This window comes from Coptis chinensis, chromosome 4, assembly GCF_015680905.1.
Source record: "Coptis chinensis isolate HL-2020 chromosome 4, ASM1568090v1, whole genome shotgun sequence".
Classification (NCBI taxonomy): Eukaryota; Viridiplantae; Streptophyta; class Magnoliopsida; order Ranunculales; family Ranunculaceae; genus Coptis; species Coptis chinensis.
In genome coordinates, this window is record NC_141459.1 from 34,424,273 (window position 1) to 34,446,887 (window position 22,615).

At 36.6% G+C, this 22,615-nt stretch overlaps 3 protein-coding genes across 3 annotated transcripts; all 3 read left to right on the forward strand.

Annotated features, from left to right (window-relative positions):
- The first annotated feature begins 1,992 nt into the window (after positions 1 to 1,992).
- On the forward strand, positions 1,993 to 13,748 carry LOC147503299 (uncharacterized). Its single transcript, XM_086604779.1, has 7 exons — positions 1,993 to 3,599; positions 5,893 to 6,003; positions 6,041 to 6,955; positions 7,325 to 7,383; positions 7,478 to 7,927; positions 8,226 to 8,750; positions 13,013 to 13,748. Exons 1-5 carry the CDS (start codon positions 2,297 to 2,299, stop codon positions 7,553 to 7,555), a joined length of 2,466 nt encoding a protein of 821 aa, XP_086460905.1. The 5' UTR covers positions 1,993 to 2,296; the 3' UTR covers positions 7,556 to 7,927; positions 8,226 to 8,750; positions 13,013 to 13,748.
- LOC147503300 (uncharacterized) lies at positions 4,409 to 5,912 on the forward strand. The gene has a single exon (XM_086608032.1). The coding sequence runs from the start codon at positions 4,990 to 4,992 to the stop codon at positions 5,890 to 5,892; it is 903 nt and encodes a 300-aa protein (XP_086464158.1). The 5' UTR covers positions 4,409 to 4,989; the 3' UTR covers positions 5,893 to 5,912.
- A 2,238-nt stretch (positions 13,749 to 15,986) lies between the features above and the next one.
- RKD5 (RWP-RK domain-containing protein) lies at positions 15,987 to 20,540 on the forward strand. Its single transcript, XM_086603950.1, has 5 exons — positions 15,987 to 16,089; positions 16,273 to 16,522; positions 18,415 to 18,662; positions 19,296 to 19,516; positions 20,026 to 20,540. Exons 1-5 carry the CDS (start codon positions 16,026 to 16,028, stop codon positions 20,218 to 20,220), a joined length of 978 nt encoding a protein of 325 aa, XP_086460076.1. The 5' UTR covers positions 15,987 to 16,025; the 3' UTR covers positions 20,221 to 20,540.
- Positions 20,541 to 22,615: the final 2,075 nt, after the last annotated feature.

Below are 22,615 nucleotides of genomic sequence, written 5' to 3' on the forward strand. Positions count from 1 at the left end.
AGAATCATATTTAGTTTTATAATAAAGTATTAGTTTTTAATTCCGATTTAGTTTATTGATTAAAGTCTTATTTAGTTTTAGTATTGTTAAATTCATAAATTAGTTGTCTTTATTTCATAATTAGTTAATCATAATCTAGTTTAATTATTAAATTCATTAGAATTAATTTCAATCGTAGTTGTTAATCATTTCATAGGTATTAGTTTAGTTTTGAATTATTTATTAGAATCTTTATATTAGTAAAGTTAGAATCTTTACATTATGTGTTGTTTAAATTCAATTGGAAATGATAGCATAATGATTCTAGGCTAAACCTCCATTAGAGGGGGTTGAAGAAGCCTTGATGAAGTTTGATCTTAGTTAACTTAGAAATCATCGTGATAATCTATTCAATTCTAGAGAGAATTTTTTTGCAGCTAGAAATCATCGCAATCCTACATTTGTAAGGATCACCAAAAACATCATTTACAGATCATTTTATTATACTCACGCACTAATAAGCATATATAATCAGTAGACAAATTAGTTGCAGAGATATTGATTAAAACAACGAAAGAATTAGTTGCACTATTAATGGATCCAAACATGAGACATTCTAACTGTTTTGGGAAATAGCTTTTGATCGAACCAATGCAAGTCCTTTTCATGAACCAGAAGTACCAAGCATGCTGGTCGTTCATGAATGAACTAATGAAGTCTCATATACTTATTTCCAATCCGTGTCTATAATTTACCAAAAAAAAAAGTGTCTATAATCTATACAGAGTTTTCAGCGGAAGGGATGGGGGCAAGGGGCAACGAAGGACCTTCATCTGGAATTTTTTTGCAACTAGACAAGACCAGTCATGAACTCTCCTATTCTTCACTCATTTAGCTCCTAGAGGACAAAATAAACATTACAAAACTCAAAAGTTGCTCTATAATCTCAAAAGTGTTTCATTTGAATTGTTACTACACAGATCCGGTGTGGACACATATCACATATGAAATTCAAAATATGAAATCCAAAAGGTCAATCAATGCCAAATTTCAAAGGTTATTTTGAAAACATAAATAATAAATAATAATAATAATAATAAAAACACCCATTTTTTGGAATGACTAGAGGGAAAAAAAGAATGGAGAGAAGAGAAGATGAAGAGGCAAGGAAATTACTTTGATTGTGGGAGATGTGAAAGTCGGCAGCTAGTGTGCGTTGGAGTGCGATGAGGAAGATGTATTTTGAGAGGGGAGGTGTTTGTGAGGAAAAACCCAGAAAAGGTAAAACGGGTATTCTAAAAAAATGAAACACAAATAAAAGACTTCAACTCTAAACTTATTGAAACTAGAACCTTTATTTCATATTTTGAAAAACTAGGTGGGCTTTAGCTATAATTTATAAAGTCAATGGGTTTTAGGCTAATAAAGACCGAAATGAGGGTTTTGAACCTAGTTTTATGCTAAAAAACCCTTGACCAAATGCTACGCTCACTCATGCCTGAGGCTGTTAATGGTTCGGTTTGGGTCGGGTTTTAGAAAATCCGAATCCGAATCGATAAGAAAATTGGAAACCAGAAACCAAACCGAACCAATAAGATATATTGTAAATCGAACCCAAACCAAAAACTATAAAATCAATTAAATTTTAAATTAAATTAATTAATTTTAACCACACAATTGATAAACATATACAAAATTAATCATAAATATTACTAAAATGCTATTTTATCGGTTCGGGTTCATATCGGTTCGGTGGAAGGCAAACCCAAACCAAACCAATATTTTATCGGTTCATTTCGGTTCGGTTTCGGGTCGGTAGAGGACAAACTAAATTATCAAAACCTAAACCGTTTTTTATCGGTTTGGTTCGGATCGGTTATCGGGTTATCGAAACCATTGACAGCCCTACTCACGCCCCCACTGTTAAATATCTGATTTACTTCCGAATTTTGCCGATTCCGAAATTTCCGAAACTTTTCCGAAATTGCCATCCGAAACATAATTGGATCGGATCGGCCACCCGTATACCAAACTTATTCCACCCTCAAAGTCACACCATTACTACTAACAACTGATTTGCTTCTGCTAGAAATGGCGTTGTGGAGAAGACCAGCATGTGTTGTTCGATTATCGAGGGTAACAATTTTTCCTTCTCTTTTCCATTCCAAGACTAGTTCTACTACTTCCTCTTTCTCGTGTTTTGTACGGGACAGATGTAAATCAGGAACACTTGGACTTGATGAGGCTTTGGGTCTGTTCGATAAGTTGATTCAGATGAAACACTCGCCTTCCATTTTACCTTTTAACTTTTGTCAAGATGAAACACTTTTCTGCTTTATCTATCTCCAAAAGGATGGATGCCGCTGGTATTCAACCTGATATTTTTACACTTTCTACACTAATCAATTGTTACTCCAATATGGGTCGGGTTGATTTCGGTTTTGCTATTCTCGCTAGTATTCTGAAACGCGGATTTGAGCCTAATGTTGTTACTCTGACCACCCTACTTAAGGGGCTGTGTAAAGGGGGTAAAGTTGCCAATGCTATGAATCTTTTTACCCGAATGCTGGAAAACGGATATCCATGCAATGAAGTCAGTTATGGGGTAGTAATGAATGGGATTTGTAAGTCTGTGAATTCTACTGCTGCTCTTCGATTCATGAGGGCAATGGAAAACAAAGAGTTTCCTCCGACTGTTCATATATATTCTATGCTTATCGACACCCTTTGTAAGGAGAATTTGGTGAACGAGGCATTGAATCTATTTCAGGAAATGACCTCCACAAACCTTACACCTGATGTTATCACCTACAGCTCTTTGATTTGCGGGCTATGCGGATCTGGTCGATGGATAGAACCCATGCATTTTTTTGACAAAATATTGGCACAGAATGTCACACCGGATGTCATAACTTTTAACATTTTGGTGGATGCTCTTTTTAAACAAGGTAGGACAGAGGATGCTGTTGATTTGTTACAAGTGATGTCTCAAAAAGGGTTTAAACCTAATGTAGTTAGCTATAGCATTTTGATCAATGGCTATTGCAAGGCTAAGAGGATGGACGAGGCAGTTCAAGTTTTCAAGGAGATGCAACTTAAGGGATTCAAACCCAACACTATAACCTATAATACCCTGATCGGTGGATTTTGCAAGAGTGGAGAAGTTTTGGTTGCAAAAGAGCTTCTGAAAGACATGATAGCTTCTGGGGAAAAACCAAACCAGATCACATATAGTTCATTAATGGATGGCCTCTTCAAAAATGGTTGTTTTGCTGAAGCAATGGAACTGTTCCGTGTGATGGAACATAATGGAGCGAAAGCTAATGTACCGATTTACAACAGCATTATTGATGGCATGTGCAAAGAAGGAAAATTAGTTGAGGCAAAGGAAATCTTTTATAGTCTCTCAACTAGGGAGTTGAAGCCTAACACTAGCACATACAACGTGATGATTAATGGATTTTTTAAAGAAGGGAAATTGGAAGAAGCCCAGGATTTGTTTTATGAGATGCAAGAGAAGGGTTTTGCTGCAAATGATTTCACGTTCCATATCATGGTCCAAGGATCTAGAACAAAAAAAGGATACCCACAAGGCAATGCAACTTCTCAATACCATGCTTGACAAGGGTTCTCACCAGATGCAAAAACTACTTCTATTCTAGTGGACTTGTTTGCGGAAGGTGGACCAAATTGTAAAGAAATGCTAATGCTTCTCAAGCACTTGCTAAAAGGCTATGTTAAAGGTAATGTGCTCAGTTTGACTCTGTGGTTAACTAGTTCTATCTTGAAATAGTGTGGTTAGGAGTTGGTTTTTGTCAGTTCCTTTTTTTTTAGGGTGTTCATCCAGTAATAAGTCTGCCGCGCATATTCTTCTTTGTATTTCTGTTTCTTTGGTCTGTTACTTTGTTAGTATATCAACGTAAAACTATAAATTATTGTAGTAGCTGCTATTTCCTCCCTTAACACACACACATACAGAGGCCCACACACAAAATGAAACTAAAACGTAAAGTTGGAAATTTTGATTATTTGATTTATTTCATAACATTTTATGTAGTGTGCTGCATATTCGATCTGGTACATAAATGGATGTTTAAGTTACTGGATAGCAGTGTGAGTGTATTGGGCTAGTGATGTACATATTTTATGGGAACTCATCATTTAGTTAAACACTACAGAAGAAATTTGAGATAGATTTTCTTTCATTACTGTTATATTGGCTTGTTAGGTAGTGCTGCATCTTCAATTTCATTCAGGCATATTTTTATGGGTTGCTGCGTGTGGTTGGCTATAATATATTAGCAGACTTTGGCATACAGATGTTGAGATGTATTGATTTAGTCATGGGCTCAGCACTTCATTTTAAAATCTAGATTTTTGTTCATCTATTTTTTACTATGATCTTTCAATCATCTTTGATTTTTGTTAGGCAAGTCAAAGCTGAATTTTGAAAGAAGGATCACATCAACGTCATTAAAAGCCCTTGAGGACAAAGGAGAGCTTACTCTGGAGAGCTGATGCAGGATGTGAACTGTGAATTCTAGGAGTCAGTGAGGACAACATACTCACATGTATCACATACCCTTTTCTTTCAATACTTTCATAACTTCTGTTATTTTCCAAGGGATCATCTTAGAATTTGTATGCAACAAAGACACCTATCTACTGTACCATGTTTCCCCCCTCGATTGTAACAGCGATTCACCTTATTAAATATATAATGGAACACATTTATTATAGGAAATAGTGGATTGTTCGTGTCACTTCTCTCTAAAATACTGACTACTGAGGGACGTGAATGTTGTACATGCTAGACAAGGTACTAGGCAGCGATTCATATTATGCATAGGTTTGAATAGAGTAGTGGTCCTTTGTAGAGCCTGATATGCAAAAGTTTCATTAGATTTTACCGCAGTTTCCAAACAACTGCAAAACATTTTGGAAACTTAGAATTTCCACGGTGACTCGAAACTTATTTTGTTCTAGGAATTACATCAGGGACACAGGGAAATGTCTCCTTCAAACACTTTGGTTGGCATAACTCATACGTACTTGGATGTGCGAATTTTTATTCACCGACCTGTGTGGATGAATGCCAACTCTTTCTCGTATTTTGTACGAGATAGGTGTAAATCAGGAACACTTGGGCTTGATGAGGCTTTGGGTCTGTTTAATAGTTTAATTCAGATAAGACCCTTGCCTTGTATTTTCCCTTTTACCCAATTACTAGGAGCATTTGTCAAGATGAAACACTTTTCTGTCGCTTTATCTATCTCCAAAAGGATGGATGCTGCTGGTATTCAACCTGATATTGTTACACTTTCTACACTAATCAATTGTTACTCCAGTATGGGTCGAGTGGGTTTCGGTTTTGCTATTCTCGCTAGTATTCTGAAATGCAGATTTGAACCTGATGCTGTTACTTTGAACACCCTACTTAAGGGGCTGTGCGTAGGCGGTAAAGTTGCCCACGCCTCGGATCTTTTTACCCGAATGCTGGAAAATGGGTACCCATGTGATGAAGTCAGTTATGGGACAGTAATGAATGGGATTTGCAAGTCTGTGAATTCTACTGCTGCTCTTCAATTCAAGAGGGCAAAGGAAAACAAAGAGTTTACTCCTGATGTTCATATATACACTATGCTTATTGACACCCTTTGTAAGGAAAATTTGGTGAACGAGGCATTGAATCTATTTCAGGAAATGACCTCCAGAAACCTTAGACCTGATGTTATCACCTACACCTCTTTGATTTACGGGCTATGCGGATCTGGTCGTTGGAAAGAATCCATGCATTTATTGGACAAAATGTTGGCACAGAATATCACACGAAATGTCGTAACTTTTAGCATTTTGGTGGATGCTCTTTGTAAACAAGGTAGGACAAAGGATGCTTTGATTTGTTACAAGTGATGTCTCAAAGAGGAATAATTCCTAATGTTGTCACATACAATGCTTTGATTGATGGTTTATTCACTTCAGGGAAGGGGAAAGCTGCAATAGGATTGTTGAATCAAATGACAAGTAGGGGAATCTTACCAAATAGACACGCATGGTATTATAATTGACGCTGGCTACAAAGACGGGATGGTCGAAGAAGCATTTGAACTATTCCAAACAATGATTGAAAGAGGCGAGGAGGCTCACGCAATCACATACAGTAGTTTGATGGATGGAGACTGTTTGCAAGGGCGGATGAAAGAGGCAAAAACTGTTTTCGATTTGATGGTTGCTATAGGCCATGGTCCTGATGTAGTTAGCTATAGCATTTTGATCAATGGCTATTGCAAGGCTAAGAGGATGGACGAGGCAGTTCAAGCTTTCAAGGAGATGCAACTTAAGGGATTCAAACCCAACACTATAACCTATAATACCCTGATAAGTGGATTTTGCAAGAGTGGAGAAGTTTCGGTTGCAAAAGAGCTTCTGAAAGACATGATAGCTTGTGGGGAAAAACCAAACCAGATCACATATAGTTCATTAATGGATGGCCTCTTCAAAAATGGTTGTTCTGTTGAAGCAATGGAACTATTCCGTGTGATGGAACATAATGGAACGAAAGCTAATGTACTGATTTACAACAACATTATTGATGGCATGTGCAAAGAAGGAAAATTAGTTGAGGCAAAGGAAATATTTTATAGTCTCTCAACTAAGGAGTTGCAACCTGACACTAGAACACACAACATAATGATTAATGGATTTTTTAAAGAAGGAAAATTGAAAGAAGCCCAGGATTTGTATTGTGAGATGCAAGAGAAGGGTATTGCTGCAGATGATTTAACATTCAATATCCTGGTCCAAGGATTCCTAGACCAAAAAAATGATACCCACAAGGCAGTGCAACTTCTCAATACCATGCTTGACAAGGATTTCTCACCAGATGCAAAAACTACTTCTCTTCTAGCGGACTTGTTTGTGGAAGGTGGACTAAATTGTAAAGAAATGGAGATGCTTCTCAAGCACCTACCAAAAGGTAATGTGCTCAGTTTTGACTTTATAGTTAACTAGTAAGTTCTTCATATACTATGATTACGTTAACTAGTATTATCTGTTCTTTACTGTCATTTTTCATCATATCATCTCTTCTTTATGGTTGGTTATGTGAGTTGCTGTTTCCTGTTTGTGTTTGACTACCTTTCTAAAATGAGTACATTCTTCTTGTATCTCCTGGTTTGATCTGTTGGACTTTAGAAATTATTTTACATCTCACTTATTTCATGTTGTGCATTGGTTGGAACAGATTGAATGTTATGTTTTGTAATATTGGCGGGTCTTGTTTATGATATTATAGTAATTATACTAAAGTAATAATTTATTGAGATATTCCTTTTCCCTATTGCAGTTCTTCTTAAGACTGTGAGGTGTCACCATGTCCAAGTATTTTGTTCAGTGCGAAATCACGTAAGTTCTCATTTCAAATGTTATTCCCTATTGGCATGTGACTATGTGAGCTTAGATACTTATAGCAGTCGTCTATGTCCGTGTGATGGAACAGAAAGGAATGAAAGCTGATAATCTGATTTACAGCATCATCATTGATGGCATGTGCAATTGTGCAAAGATGGTAAAATAAGTGAGGCCAAGGAACTCTTTCGTACCCTCTCAGCCAGGGATTTGCAGCTTGTTAACACTAGAACATATAACGTAGTGATTAGTGGATGTTTTAGAGAAGGGAATTTGAAAGAAGCTCAAGATTTGTTTTTTGAGATGCAAGAGAAGGGTTTCGTTCCAGATGATTTCACGTTCAATATCATGGTCCAAGGATTGCTAGACCAACAAACTGATACGCACAAAGCAATTCAACTTTTTGATACCATGCTTGACAAGGGTTTCTCACCAAATGCAAAAGTTACTTCTATTCTGGTGGACTTGTTTGCGGAAGGTGGACCAAATTGTAAAGAAATGCAGATGTTTCTCAAGCACCTGCCAAAAGTCTATGCTAAAGGTATGTGCTCAATTTGACTCTGGTTAACTAGCTTTTTCTTGAAATAGTGTGGTTATGGTTATCTCTTCTTCACTATCATTTTTCATCTTATATTATCTGCTAAAAGTTCTTTCATTTTGTTGATGAGCTATGCGAGTTGCTTGACTACCATTTTAAAAGGACAGTCCTCTCGGCTCTCTTGGTGTGATTTGTTGGATTGTTGAAATTTAATATATATCTTATACTGTTGTGTATTGGTTTGGAACAAGTTGTTTTTAATATTCTGGTGTTTTCTAATACTTGCTAATCTTGTTTATAGTGTGATACTAATGAATTTAGTTAAGGAGATGATTATATGAAATCCACCCTATGGTGACTCGAAAAGAACTCCACCTCTAAAAGTGGACTTACAAGATGAATTGAGGGATGATTTTTGGTGGAGATAGGCATTTTAATTGCGAAGTTGGGGAGTTGCATGAATTCCTTTGTATTTTTTGCAAGGTTCCAAATCAACAAGTTCAGATATGGGTGATGAAAGAATATGGTGTTGCTGATTCTTGGGAACAACAATTCACAATTGGACGACCGGAGATAGGTGGGGAGTTTTATTTCTTGGTTCCACTAGGTGTTGCAAACAGCGGAGAGATTATAATAAAGAAAGGTACTTGCACATTAGTCTTGTTTAACCCAAATACCAACTCAACCAAGGAACTCAATTTTTTTGGAATTGAGTTAGATAGTGTATTCTCCTATCATCCTATGTTGGAAGCCTAGTCTCACCAAGAGTTATCAGTGGAGTCAAGGACGTCGTAGATATGGGGGAAAGTCGAAGAACAAAGCAAAGGTAATTAAATTTATTTTTTATTTAGGATCGGTAAATAGATACTTTATTGATATAATAATCATATAAAGCAGAGGTAATTTGAACATACCAATTTGATTAATTCTATTCGGTAATTGCAATATAGATATACATATGATATGTTTGGACATTGTTGAATTGCTCTTTTGTTTTGTTGTTCCTTTATTTGCTTACCATAATTTGATCGAACTATGGTCGTTGAACAAAATTTATTTATGATTTGATAGATTTTATTTTCCAGTGATTAATGGAAGACTATGGTAATGAAACAAAGTATAAATTTTAAGCAATTAAAGCTATTATGAGGCACACCACGGCATTCTTGCCGAAATGCTCAGGTCACCCCTATGGTATCCGTAAGCAGAGCGAACTATTCCAATAAGGGAAGACGAGTTATAAAATGGTCTTTCTACTTTTCTGTCTCTCTCTTCTAATCTTCTTCATCACCCCTCTATTGTTCTTGTTCAGCTTCTTCCTCCTTTCTTCTCCTCATTTTCCGCACAAGACATCACTCCCCTTAGCAGCAATCTCTCTTCATCTTCACGCAACACCATAGAACCCATTATCATTTCCAAGCATCCATATCTTTGTGCACCTTCAGTAGGTAACAGTCTATATTTTCAAATTTGAAACAAGGTTTCAACTTCAAGAGTTCAGTTACTTTCTCTTTCTGCTTTTTTATGATTATGGGGTGGGAAACTCTATAATAAGATCCTCTTAACGAGTAAAAAAGCATTTTATGTGAAGTAATTTTAGGAAAAAAAATGTATATATAGTGGTATAGTTGTATAAAAGTGAATTGAGAGGCATCATGCAGAAGAATGAAGTATGTTGGAGGCTGAAGTCCAGAACTTGTCTCTCAAAGAAGGTGAAGATAATATTAGTTCCTTTCATAAGTTTGCTAATGGGAGAAGAAGATTTAACAGTAAATCGACTAGTTATTGAGAATGATGAAGTCAGTGTTGAAAGTGCTATTGGCCTATTAGAGAGCGTATAACTGAGTTCAATGAATGAATTTATTCTGAGGATCCGCTAGTAAGGGCTGAGATGAATGGAATGGAATTTGCAACAATCTCCAATGAGAAAGAAGTTTTTATTGAAGCCCCAAATAAAGAATCTGAAATTTTTGCTACAGTTAATGACTTAGGCAGGGACAGAGCTCCAGAGCCAGACAGTTTCCAAATGAGTGTGTTCCAAAGGTGTTGGCAAACATTTCGGGTTGATTTTGTGGCTGAAGTAACTGAAGTTTAGGAGAGCTGCATCGATGCCCATATTTAAATGAAGGAGAGCTTCATACTCTTGAATGTGGATATAACTAAAGCATACGTTCGTGTTAATTGGGATTTTCCTTGACTACTTTATGAAAATGATGGGTGTTGGTGAAAGATTCATAGGGGGGATCAGATTGAGTATCTCTTCCACATCCTTTTTTGTGCATATGTACATTGTACCTTAGAATCCAGCGGCCTTTGAGGCAAGGAAACCCGATATCTCCATTCTTGTTCAATATTCTGATCGAGGCTCTCAGTCAATTAGCATTTAAGGATGCCGACCTGGGAATTATGAAAGGCTTCAAATCAGCTCCAAGCGGTCCGGAGGTGGGCATTTTACAATTTGCTGGCGTTGTTTTTACTTTGTTTCTGCTAGATGCTTTGGTCCCTCAAGTTTCAGTCATCAAATCTGTACTTTTGATCTTTAAGGCGTTGTTAGCCTGTCAGGCTTGAAGGTTAACATGGAAAAGACCAATATTGTATGAACTATGAAGTCGGTATCGAATTTGGGCATTCGACTTGAAACCAATTGGTGATAAGTTGGAGAGGCCCCAAAACTTATATATTTTATGCGTGGCCTAAGATACCTGATATGGGATTACAAATCTCAACAAGCCCCCTCACGTGTGGCGAAAGCTGAGCCTAACACATGGACAATTTTTACATGGGTGTCTTGGAGTATCATGGGCACTTTGGGCCAGAGAAATAGCTCGTTCTGATACAATATTGAACTTGGGCATCCAACTTAAAACCAATTGGTGATAAGTGGAGAGGCCCAAAGACTTATTTTCTTTTATGTGTGACTTAAGATACCCATTATGGGATTATAAATCTCAACAGAGGGTAACGTTAAAATCTTGGAAGAGTTGGCTTGAATTATGGGATGTGGTATTGGTGCCTTGTCGATATTTGGGAATCGTATAAGAATGAAGATATGGGATGCAGTGATAGATACCGTCCAAAGAAGATTGGGTGGGTGGCAGAGAAAGCTTCTTTCTAATGTTGCGAGATTGATTCTTATGCAAAGTGTTTTAGCAAATTTCCCCGTTTACTACATGTCTATGCTTACAATCTCAATTAATGTGGTGGAGAGAATTGAATGAAGGGTGAGAGATTTTCTGTGGGGGTCTACAGAATTTAAAAGGAAATATCATTTGGTGTAGTGGAAGACTGTATGTTCTCCGAAGGAGGTGGTCTTGACTACCGCAATCTTGTGACAATGAACAAAGCACTTTTGGGGTGTTGGGTGTGGATATATGGAAATAAATTTGATCCTCTATGGAAGAGGGTGATTGTTGCAAAACATGGAGTTAGTATGCATGCTGGATGGCCTAACCAGGTTACCTGCTCACATGGTGTTTGTCCTTGGAAAGGAATTCTCACATCTCTTCCCAGCTTTCGAAAAAGCATATCCTTTGTCTCAAGGAGTGGTAATAGGCTAATTGCATTCGGTTCTTGTTAGACCCTTTGATTGGTGACAAACCTTTTTGTGTGAAGTTTCCTTTGATTTTTCGGGCTTCAAGGTTGAAGAACGGCATGGTTAGTGAGTTTGGCAACCGTGATTTGACTGGTATCTTTTGGAAGCTTCATTTTAGGAGGGCTAGCAATGATTGGGAACTGCACCAATATGCTGACTTTACTACTATGCTAGGCAACATTTTCTTAACAAATCAACGTGATTTGTGGTGTTGGCGTTTGACTAACAATGGTGCTTTCTCTGTGAGCTCTTTCTATGACGCCTTGGCTGGAAGTAATGGTGGTAATGCTCATAGTACTACATGATTCCCCACAAAGTTGGTGTGCAAATCCCCATTCCACTTAAGGTCAGGTTCTTCTTTTGGGGTAGCAGTGGGACACACTTTAACAGCAAACTCCCCTTTTTGTAGAGGATTGAACGTCTCCCCTGTATGCTGTGTCAAACTTTTCACAAGAATATTTTTCATTTGCTCCTTTGCGCTGGAAATGTGGACACTAATAGTGCAGCCTGTATGTGCTGCTTTTCCTTGGATAGCTGGGACTGACTCCTCGGAGGACTGGCTGGTGGCATGGACAAAACTTTGAGGAGCCGGCTTTGGGGCTAAGCTATTGAGATTACCGTACACAGTGATTTGGGTATTTTGGAAATCAAGAAGCAATAGTCTTCAGGAACAAGATCGCTAGTGCTAAAAGAGCTTGTATGGAAGTCAAGGCTTTATTATGGTATTGGTCCTCGGGGACACCTGAAAGGATGAATTACAGGTTCATAGACTTAGTCCTTAACTGACATGGTATTATATAAACAGCAAAGTGTAACTGATGATGTGTGGCCCTTTCGGGTTGGAGTATTCCTCTAGGTATTGGTGCAGTTCTTTTGTTTTTTGTCTTTTTCTCTTTGCTACTGCTGATCCTCTATGTCACCACTCCATACCATACCATTTTAGCGTTGTCTTCAATCAATAAAATTCAATTACCAAAAGATAAAAAAATAAAATAATAATAATCTTTTCTCTTGTTTCCTCCAAAAAATGCAACCTGGTCAGTGGTTATTGCACCCCTATATAAATTACTTTAGAAGATATTTTCCACTCTCAATCTCCACCACAACGTCTATCCACTCTCCATCTCCAACTGCAGAACCTAGAATAGAAATAGCTTAGATACTCTCCATCTCCATACTCCTATATCAACGTTATGCACTTATGCATGACCTGTGGATGATCACAATGTTGCTTTCTATGAGTCAAATAAACATTCATAATTAACCAAGGCAACAATTTAGAGTCACTGATGCTCTTTTTCTATAGTGTTTATAGCGCTGTACGTTGCCAATAGATATAGGGCTGATGTTTTAGCGTTGGGTAATCTTTTTATGTGCCTTTGCTAACGGATGCCCAAAAAGTGAATACTTGTATTGAGTTTGTTACTGATAAAAAAAATTAACCAATAAATTTCATTTGATCAACCTACTAATCACCTATTTGTCTTTCATGGCAGGGCTGATGTAGGGCTGAGGAGCCTGTGCGGCTTACCTTTCTTACTGGTTTGGAAGATATGTGCATTGAACATCTATGACTTTTTGATCAGGTGCCTCTTCTGTGTTTATTTTTTTGAAGTCATTTTGAGATAGCATTAAGGTGAGACGGGTGTAATAGGAAAAAGATCAGAGGGAGAAACAATGGGTCACAATGGTGATTATAATTTAATACGTTATCAAAAAAAGATAATTCTGAGGTCAAGATGAGACTTATAGATTTTAATCCTGGGATGGCGGGCCAGGTCATGGTAATGTGTTGTGGAGTCTGATTTTCAGCATCAGCCGAAGGCCATAAGGCCTTGTAATTGGTTGTGCACCACCCTTTTCGGCCTTTGAACATACTGGCAGTTTTCCTTTCGAATCAGCTCTCTAGTTCTTGTGGCAGAAAGTGCAAAATTTGAAGTTGAAAAGGTTCGTTAGTTACTCTATTCATTTTGATCAATTCACTAGATCATTTTGAGGAAGGTTGTTCGACTATATTTCACATAATCAGGGACTATAAAATTGCTTATCTACAAAGATGCAATTGTACAGTTGTCTGCAGCAGTGTAGGCATTGCAAATGGACTGTTTTTTTTTCCTTATTCCCAGTAAGATGCTTATCTATAAAGATGCAATTGTACAGTTGTCTGCAGCAGTGTAGGCATTGCAAATGGACTGTTTTTTTTTTTTCTTATTCCCAGTAAGACTTTACATATCTAAGTTTATACCAATTTACAAGTCAATGCAGGGGAATGCAGGGGAATACAGTGGAAAAACTTGTACAGAGATTAATTTTAGGAACATACTGAACTGACCAAATATTGAAATACAATTCTTATGTAAGCTAGGTGTTGAAGGTGTTATATAAACTTAAGGTGGTAATCTGATATCTAACTGTACTTTTCCAAGCTACGGTAGTACAGACCTCTAGCACATAACATTGAATTGCTGCCACTTATTCAACATGCACCCCAGTGAACCGAAACTATTTCCTGAAGTAATATAGTGGCACTGCTATATTGAGAGCCAAGGGGTAGAGAAGATAACTCTAGAGCTGCCGAAGCAAAATGTTCTTGCGCCGCTTATTTTCCACATTAAAAATCTATGCAAAAACTTGGAACTGAATGCACTGTATGGAAAGGGATCTGCCCCCTAACCCTAGATAGCTGCTGATCAAACTCAAGATATCAGATTACAAGTGTACTGGGTACTTACGTGTGCGAGAATGAAAGTTTACTGATGCTTTTTTATCTTCTTGATTAAAAACGTTTACTGGTGGCTGGTGCTAGGAAAATAATATTTGGTGTTAAAAAGTTAGTGTAGATACCATGAGGCCACACATGACACGAGTATTGTCGTGCAACTGCGCACGTTTGTTACACTGGTGAATCATATCTATTTGTTTCCACTTTACAACACGCATCAAGGCAAAGCATATTCTTTCTTATGAGTCTGAGTTCCTCAATCCTCACGACCTGTGCAGTGCAAATTGAGGGGTGACTTCTTTTCGATCCCGCTGAACATTGATCTTTATTGTTATTTCTTATGAGTTTAGGCAAAATAACCTGACGAAGTGACATATATTAGCAGTATTCCATTTTGCCATTAGGGATAGAAGAGGAGTTTGTTGCACAAAAGTTCAAATGGCAATCTGTAATATGAAAGTGGACAATGCTATACCAAACATGAGTTGTAAATCGGCACACGTTCTTTATGGTAGGTAAGATACCTATCCGATTGGTGCCACGTCTCCGGCATGCATTTACGATAATTTTTTCTCTTCATTTCGAGTATAAGCTTGAAGCAATGCCAAGTAATGCTACGGAATCACTATCCAAACAAAAATTTCAATGTAATCCTTGTTTTCCATGTATATATATATATATTTTTTTTTTTTCGATAATATGTTTTCCATGTGTATATAAGAGACTGGATTGCAAACTACATAAGAATAAGATAGATTCAGAGACTACATAAAAAAAAGTGTAACTCTTGCCAAAAAAAACAATTAGTATTATTTTAATTTTCCAGATTTTGTTAAAAAAATGTCCTCGAACAGTAATCAGTCCATTACTACTTAAGTACTTGGTCAATTAGTGAATGGGGGAATTCAATGTGACGACGTTTCAAACTCAGGTAATCAGGTTACCACTTACCAGTGAGACAAGTACAGCTCTTTAAACAGGCTGCTTGTTGCCATTTTTGCATTCAAATTGATATTTAGGCATCTTTATTACATACAAACACTTCCAACTAAACCACTAACTCCCACTTTAATCATTAAGAATGATTACAGTTTAACTGTTTGAATTTACCCCTTCCTTTGGTGTTTTTGAGTTCACAAAATTAATTGAACCATCAAAAATACAAATTAAAAAAATTTGCGGATGCTAACTTAAAAGAAATCCTTATCTAGATTAATATTGTGCAATCAAAATGTCAGCCACGCGCGCTTGTATCTTTTTTTTAACCCTCATAAGCAGATTATGCATTTATGCCCCATTATATTGCCACACGTCGAAATGTAAAGAATCGGCACGATACTTTATAGTGTCGAATAAATAGCATACTTGTATTTTCGGCTTTGCCGTGTTTAACAATTGATCCATTGAACTATGCTCCGAAGTGAGAAGTGTGTGACAAGTAATAGAAATACAGGGGTATGGTATCAAATTTTAAAGAAAGAGAACACTCTGATGTATGTGATATATTGAGATGAACTCAAAAATAAATGTTTTTACTTATTTCTTTTTCTTGATAAGCTAAACAAAATATAGATTATCGGAAAAAAAAAAAAAAAAAAAAAAAAAAAAGGCTAAACAAAATATTCACTTACTGAAAATGAACAAGTTAAAAAAGAGGGAACAAAAACTGAGCCAGGAGACATTTGGAGAATCTGCCAACCACCTGTATTTGTTGTCATATTAAATACTTCTCATGGCCCTCACTGCCACCTTTTACAGTCTCTTAGGCAAGTCATGCAAATTTCTTCATGGAGTTTTCCAAGGTGCCTCTTCTCTCTGCTCTTGCAGTTTTCAAGAACATCATCAATGAAGGTATCAAAAGAGTGTTGTGTACTCTAAGATCAATGAAAGAAAACTCATTTCTCTCTTTTCTCTTTTCTTTTTGGTTATATGTACTTGTTTTTCTGTTGATGATTACAATGTATCTCAACTTGGATACTTCTTGATTGATTCTATATTGAAATATTGATTTTTTTATGATGTTGGTATTTACAGAACTGATCAGAAGCTTTCATGTTTATCAAGTTGAGGATGGAAAGGAAATGGGGGTGGAAAGAGAGTTTCTGTTCAACAGAAGCTCTACTTATGTGGAAATGGTAGCACAACCACTTCTGCAATTGTCTAGAGTTAAGTTTTCAGAGCTTTTTGAAGGACAACAGATGGGTGTCTGGCTTTGCATGCTTGTGTTTGACATCAAGTTTCCACCTTATTCAACCCACATTCCTTCTCTACTTGTGGTTTCAAGGTATCTATCTCTTCGGCTCTTCCTCCATTTTCTTCTGTTGAATGTGCTCTTTGATGAAAGTCTTAAGCGTCATTTGTTATTGGTCTTGATTTGTTACTCTTAATTAGTAACAGAGGTTTAGCTTAGTATAGTTATAAACTTATAACTTATAAGTGATTTTTCTATATGATTTTCTAAGAATATCATTGTTTGTGTCTGTAGTTGGACTGGTCTAGCTTATCATTTTCTTTTTCTTTTTTTACTTTTCAAGTGATTGCATGTAACTCAAAGCCCCTAATTCAGAAATCCTTGATGTTATTTGTTTTTCCTCTTTGAAGAAATTTCTGCATAATGTGTATTGATAACAGTATAAATGTGAAATAGTTGCTTACGATAGTGGTATCTAGATAGAGTGGAATGACATATTGGGGTTAGGTCTACTCCATTTATATAAAACAGAACCATTGATGGTGGCTGTGGCGGTGGACTGGTGGTGAGGAAGAACAATAGATATATGATGATGGCTACTAAATTTCGACATAGGGTTATAATCATTCATCTTGTTAAGCATTGAACTTTCTATCGTTGTTTATGACGCTACCAAAGTCAATGCAAGTCCAAGTTGACATTCACTTTCTGGTCATTGTAGCCTTAATCTCAAGGCTGGGATACCCTATGTGAAAGTCTGTATGCTCTACACCTCTGCATGCTTGTTTTTTGGAAATAAACATGTTAATTTCTCAAATTAAAAGAGATGTAGCGTAGGTGGATAATTTATGACGTGACCAAAGCCTACCTGTTGTCCACTCCATTCAGGCAACCTATCCATGAAACAGAACATTACAGGTGAATTCCTCATTTCTTTGTGGATATAGTTGAGCTTAAAGCGTGTAATTTCATGTTTATATGAGAAAAAAATGTGGAGTTGACACAAGGATGAATTCTAGTAGAAGAGATGCCAGTCATAAACGTGGAAGGATTTCCTTCTAGTAACAACGTCTCTAGGATGGATTTGTATTGCTTTTGATTAAGTACTGTTACTCTTTTTCACGAATAAGGTAGTAGCAGAAAGCATAAAAAAAAATATTTAAGAAGTTGGCAACTTGTTGGCAAATAACTAACTGTTTATCTGGGTTTAAATTCAGATGAAATTGTCTATTGATTCAGTGATTTCATCATCACCGTTACCAAAGTTTCTTATACTTCTATATTTGCTTACAATTAAAAGTTCGATGCTGGTATATATATATATATATGATTTTCAAGGGACTATTTGTCTGTGACTTTTTATTTTGCAAAGAAAACCAAGCAGATTTTTATTTCACTGGTCGCTTTGTGTGTGTGTGTGTGGTGGTGGGGGGGTAGAAAGTTTAGCTGCTAAGGATAATATTAGAAACATGCACATATTTTGTAATCCTTCTTCAGATTTTCTTTTCCCGCGAGCTTCCCCATGTTCATATATAGGCGTGGATCATACGGTCCTATGGGGCACACATAAATATAAAGGGTCAAGGAAGTCTTCAAAGTGATGTATTTATTTATTTTATCTATATGCAGAAACAGAATAGTCCATGAAGATGCAGGATATAGCAAATTGTATGTACATGGTTATGAAACCTGAAATCTAAGGTGTTTAGTGTTTACCACACGTCTCTGTGGACTATCAGTAAAATGCATCTAATCGGAGGTAAGTACTCGATTTGGTATTTCACAGAAGGAATGGAATTTTCCTAATCAAAAGGGGCCCTTTCCACATAACAAAGAAATGAAGTCCCTAATATGTATGCTAATATTCATATAGGTATCATATCATCAAAGGCATCTAATATTCTTGGTAAAAGACTCTTGCTTACATATTACTATTTGTAAACATTTCAAGTATAATTATATAAGTTTTGTTGTCTAATTTTCAGGAATCCGAAATTGAAATCGATCCCGACATTGGCTGATGATCTTCAAAACGTGTTCCAATTTAGATGCAGAGTAGAAAACACACTTCCATCAGAAATTGCAGATGAAAATATATGTGAAGAGGACTCTGATAACAATCATGGTTTGGAAAGAGTTGTTCCCGTGTTTGATCAAGATCTCAACTGTCTTCCCTGTGCCACTGGTGTTCCATCAGCATCAGAGAATCACCAAAGCGTCCTCAATTTACAGGGTTCGCATTTTGCATTCCAACATTTCCTGTGGAGATTGTAGAAAATAGAATTTGCTCCCCTCTTCCTCCCTTCCCAAGTAATGTATAGCTTGAGTAACTGTAAAACTGAGGCTAAAGTGCACTAAGAGCATCTCTTGATGAACTGAAAGTCACCTTGAAATAGTTCTAGGTGGTTTTCCAGATGTGTACAACATTAGCTTATGTGTTTATTTGTTTTCTTTTTATTATTACAATATTATTATTATTATTATTATTATTATTATTATTATTATTATTATTATTATTATTATTACTTGTGATCAGAGAACATATTTTTTTTCCCTTTTCTATATAGAAAATGTAGTATTAGTATATGACATCAGATAGGTTTTCCGTCATATGATTTTGATAGGCACACCACTCTGTCTTTTCTCTATCTGGGTGCAAGCATAAGTTTTATATTCAAACTGTTACTTTTGTTATACATATTGCGAATAAAACTTTGGAAGTGCGGCTGCTAATTGCATTATGCTTTAGTGAAAAAATAAATCAAAATTGCTTATAATAATCATGTAATGGAGTAATTCTTACATTGTTTTCTCATGATGTTATTGACATCCTTAAAGTTATACTTATATATATGAAACATTACAGGGGATGTACCCAAGAAGAAGAAAAAGAAAGCAGTTTCGGAACGCATCGCTGGAATTGCATTAGACGACCTAGTGAAATATTTTGGTCTACCAATCACAGAGGCCTCGAGGAATCTGAAGGTTGGACTCACTGTACTCAAGAGGAAATGCAGGGAACTTGGTATTCCTCGTTGGCCGCACAGAAAGATCAAATCGCTTGACACCCTCATTCATGATCTCCAGGTACTCTTCATTCTCTTGACTTGAAGGGATGCATTGCTAATGTGGGTTTGCTATGTAAAATCTGCGAATCCTACCTGATATCTGTGCCTGTCATACACTTTCACAGTAGGCTCCAGGGAACTATTTTTTGCTATGTCATAGTTGTCATCATCTTCTCCTTCGTCATTACGCCATACTCATATTTCGTCTTAGTCTTTTCATTGCCAAAATATTTATTCTTGGTACGGAACATTATATCACAATTTGAGCCTTTCGTCGTCTCAAGGAATGTGGCATTACCAAAGAGTAAAGCAAAATCTCGCATTCAATGAGAAGTCCTCACGTATTATTCAGGTTCCACTTTAATGAGCAAGCATTTTCCACACTTTTTAAGGTGATTGATTGTGTCATATGCTTGTATGTACTTTCCTGCATATATGTATATTGTGTTTCTTTTACCTAGCATGCATTATCAACTCCAGCACTGACATAACAGCCTAACAATTTTGTCTCATAAAAACTGTTTACAGGAAGAGGCAGAACGTCAGGAACAAAAGAACAAAGCAGCAGCTATGGCTGTTAAAAAGAGGAAAAGGATGCTGGAGAGCGAAAAAGAAAGCATAGAAAGGAAACCTTTCATGGAAATACAGAGCGAAACAAAAAGGTTCAGGCAAGATGTTTTCAAGAGAAGACACAGAGCTAGAGCTCTTAAAAACAAATCCTAGTCAGCCCATCTAGATTAGCTGGATCAATAACAGAAATATGTGTATAAGTCAAACTCTCGAGTTAGTTACAATAGCAGTAAATCCATTATGAGTTTGTTCGAGTTCTCTCTGAACTTTTGTATCTTTTATTGGGCATTCAAATTTATACGCAAGCTGGTTCGCTACAGCAAGGATTGTGGACTATAGATCTGGGAGAGAACAGTATTCTCAGAGATTTGTGTGTCCCTTCGTTTTTTTTTTTTTGTTTTTTGAATAGATTTTGGGGTAAGGAGACCCCTACCTGTATTATTAAAACATAGGAATTTACATGCGTTCTCTAAGAGTCTAGTCATTAGAAAAAGGTTCATCATACATCACTTTCAAAGGCTTTTAGCCTGGCACAATTGAATCTTCAAAGTATAACATTACAATAGAAGTACATCACAACTACTTCATTTTGCAAATTGTTTAACCAAGACCGGATGATCTTTCAAAATGTGTTTTTGGGTTTTCTCAAAAATCTCAGAAGTGTCAAAGATGTTTGAATGAATATTTCTGATAATCTTTATTGATATACAAGAAGGAGCTCAAATAAAATAACAAATATTCCAACACCCTCCCTCAAGTTGGTGCGTGGATATCGCACATGCCCAACTTGACAAGAGAGTCAATAAACACCTTGCTAGCCACTGCTTTAGTAAGGACATCTGCTAGTTGGTCTTCAGACTTTACAAATGGAAAAGTAATAATTTCAGCTTCAAGTTTCTCTTTGATAAAATGTCTGTCAATCTCCACATGCTTCGTCCGATCATGTTGAATAGGATTATGAGCTATCTCTATAGCTGACGTATTGTCACAATACAGATTCATTTTCACTTTTTGTTGAAAACCCAAGTCCTACAACAAATTTCTCAATCACAGCAACTCACATAACTCATATGCCATAGCTCTATATTCAGCTTCAGCATTTGATCTTGATATTACTGTTATTTTTTACTCCTCCAAGTCACAAGGTTTCCACCTACAAAAGTGAAGTATCCTGAGGTAGACCTTCTGCTGTCGGCTGAACCTGCCCAATCTACATTAGTGTAGCCCTCTACTTTTAGGTGATCATGATTCGAGAACAATAAGCCTTTACCTGGAGCAGATTTCAAATATCTCAATATGCACTCTACAGCATCCATATGAGGTTTACATGGGTCATGCATGAATTGACTCACGACACTAACTGCATACGCAATATCTAGCCTGGTATGCGATAAATAGATCAGTTTTCCTACAAGCTTCTGATATCTCCCTTTATCGGTTGGAGTTGCATTCAAACACGGAAACAGCTTGTGGCTCTGCTCAATGGGAGTATCAACTGGCTTACATCCGAGCATTCTCGTCTCAGATAATAAATCAAGAATATATTTCCGCTGGGATAAGAAAATATCATTTTTTGATCAGGCTACCTCAATCCCAAGGAAATATTTAAGGTCTCCAAACTGTTTCATTTCAAATTCAGAAGCCAGATACTGTTGTAAACTAGAAATCTCCTCATGATCATCACTTGTCACCACCATATCATCAACATAGATAATCAAAGCAGTTATTTTACCTCTTCTGTGTTTTAAAAACAAAGTGTGATCCGAGTTGCTTTGTTTGTAGCCAAATTTCTTCATAGACTTAGTGAACCTGCCAAACCAAGCTCTTGGTGACTGTTTTAACACATACAATGCCTTATTTAGTTTACAGACCATTATTGTATCTGAGTATTCTGGTATACCTGGGGAAGGATCCATATATACTTCTTTAATAAGATCTCCATGTAAGAAAGCATTTTTTACATCAAACTGAAGAAGAGACCAATCTTTATTAGCTGCTAATGACAGAAGTACTCTCACAGTATTGAGTTTAGCAACCGGTGCAAAAGTTTCTTGATAATCTACACCATAAGATTGTGTATTTTGCAACCAGCCGAGCTTTGTATATATATCTCAATAGCCCCATTTGCTTTGAGCTTGACGGTAAATACCCATCTGCACCCCCACTGTCTTCTTTCCCTTTGGTAAGATTACAAGTTCCCAAGTGGCATTCTTTTTCAATGCTGCCATTTCTTCTGCCATAGCTTTGGTCCATCTAGAATCTGCTAAAGCTTCATGCATTTTACTAGGAATAGAGACATATGATAACTTGAATATATAACATGCATATGACTTAGACAATTTGTGAGATGACACATGGTTGCTTATGGGATATTTCACTTTAGCTTTAGGATCATATTCATATTTAACTGGTGGTTGGCCATGGTTAGATCGAGGTGGAAGATGATATTGAACTACTTCAAAATTAAGACTAGGTAAATTAACATCATAAATATATGAGTATTGGAATCAATAATAATAGAGTCAGGAGAAGATTTTTCTAGAGAAGA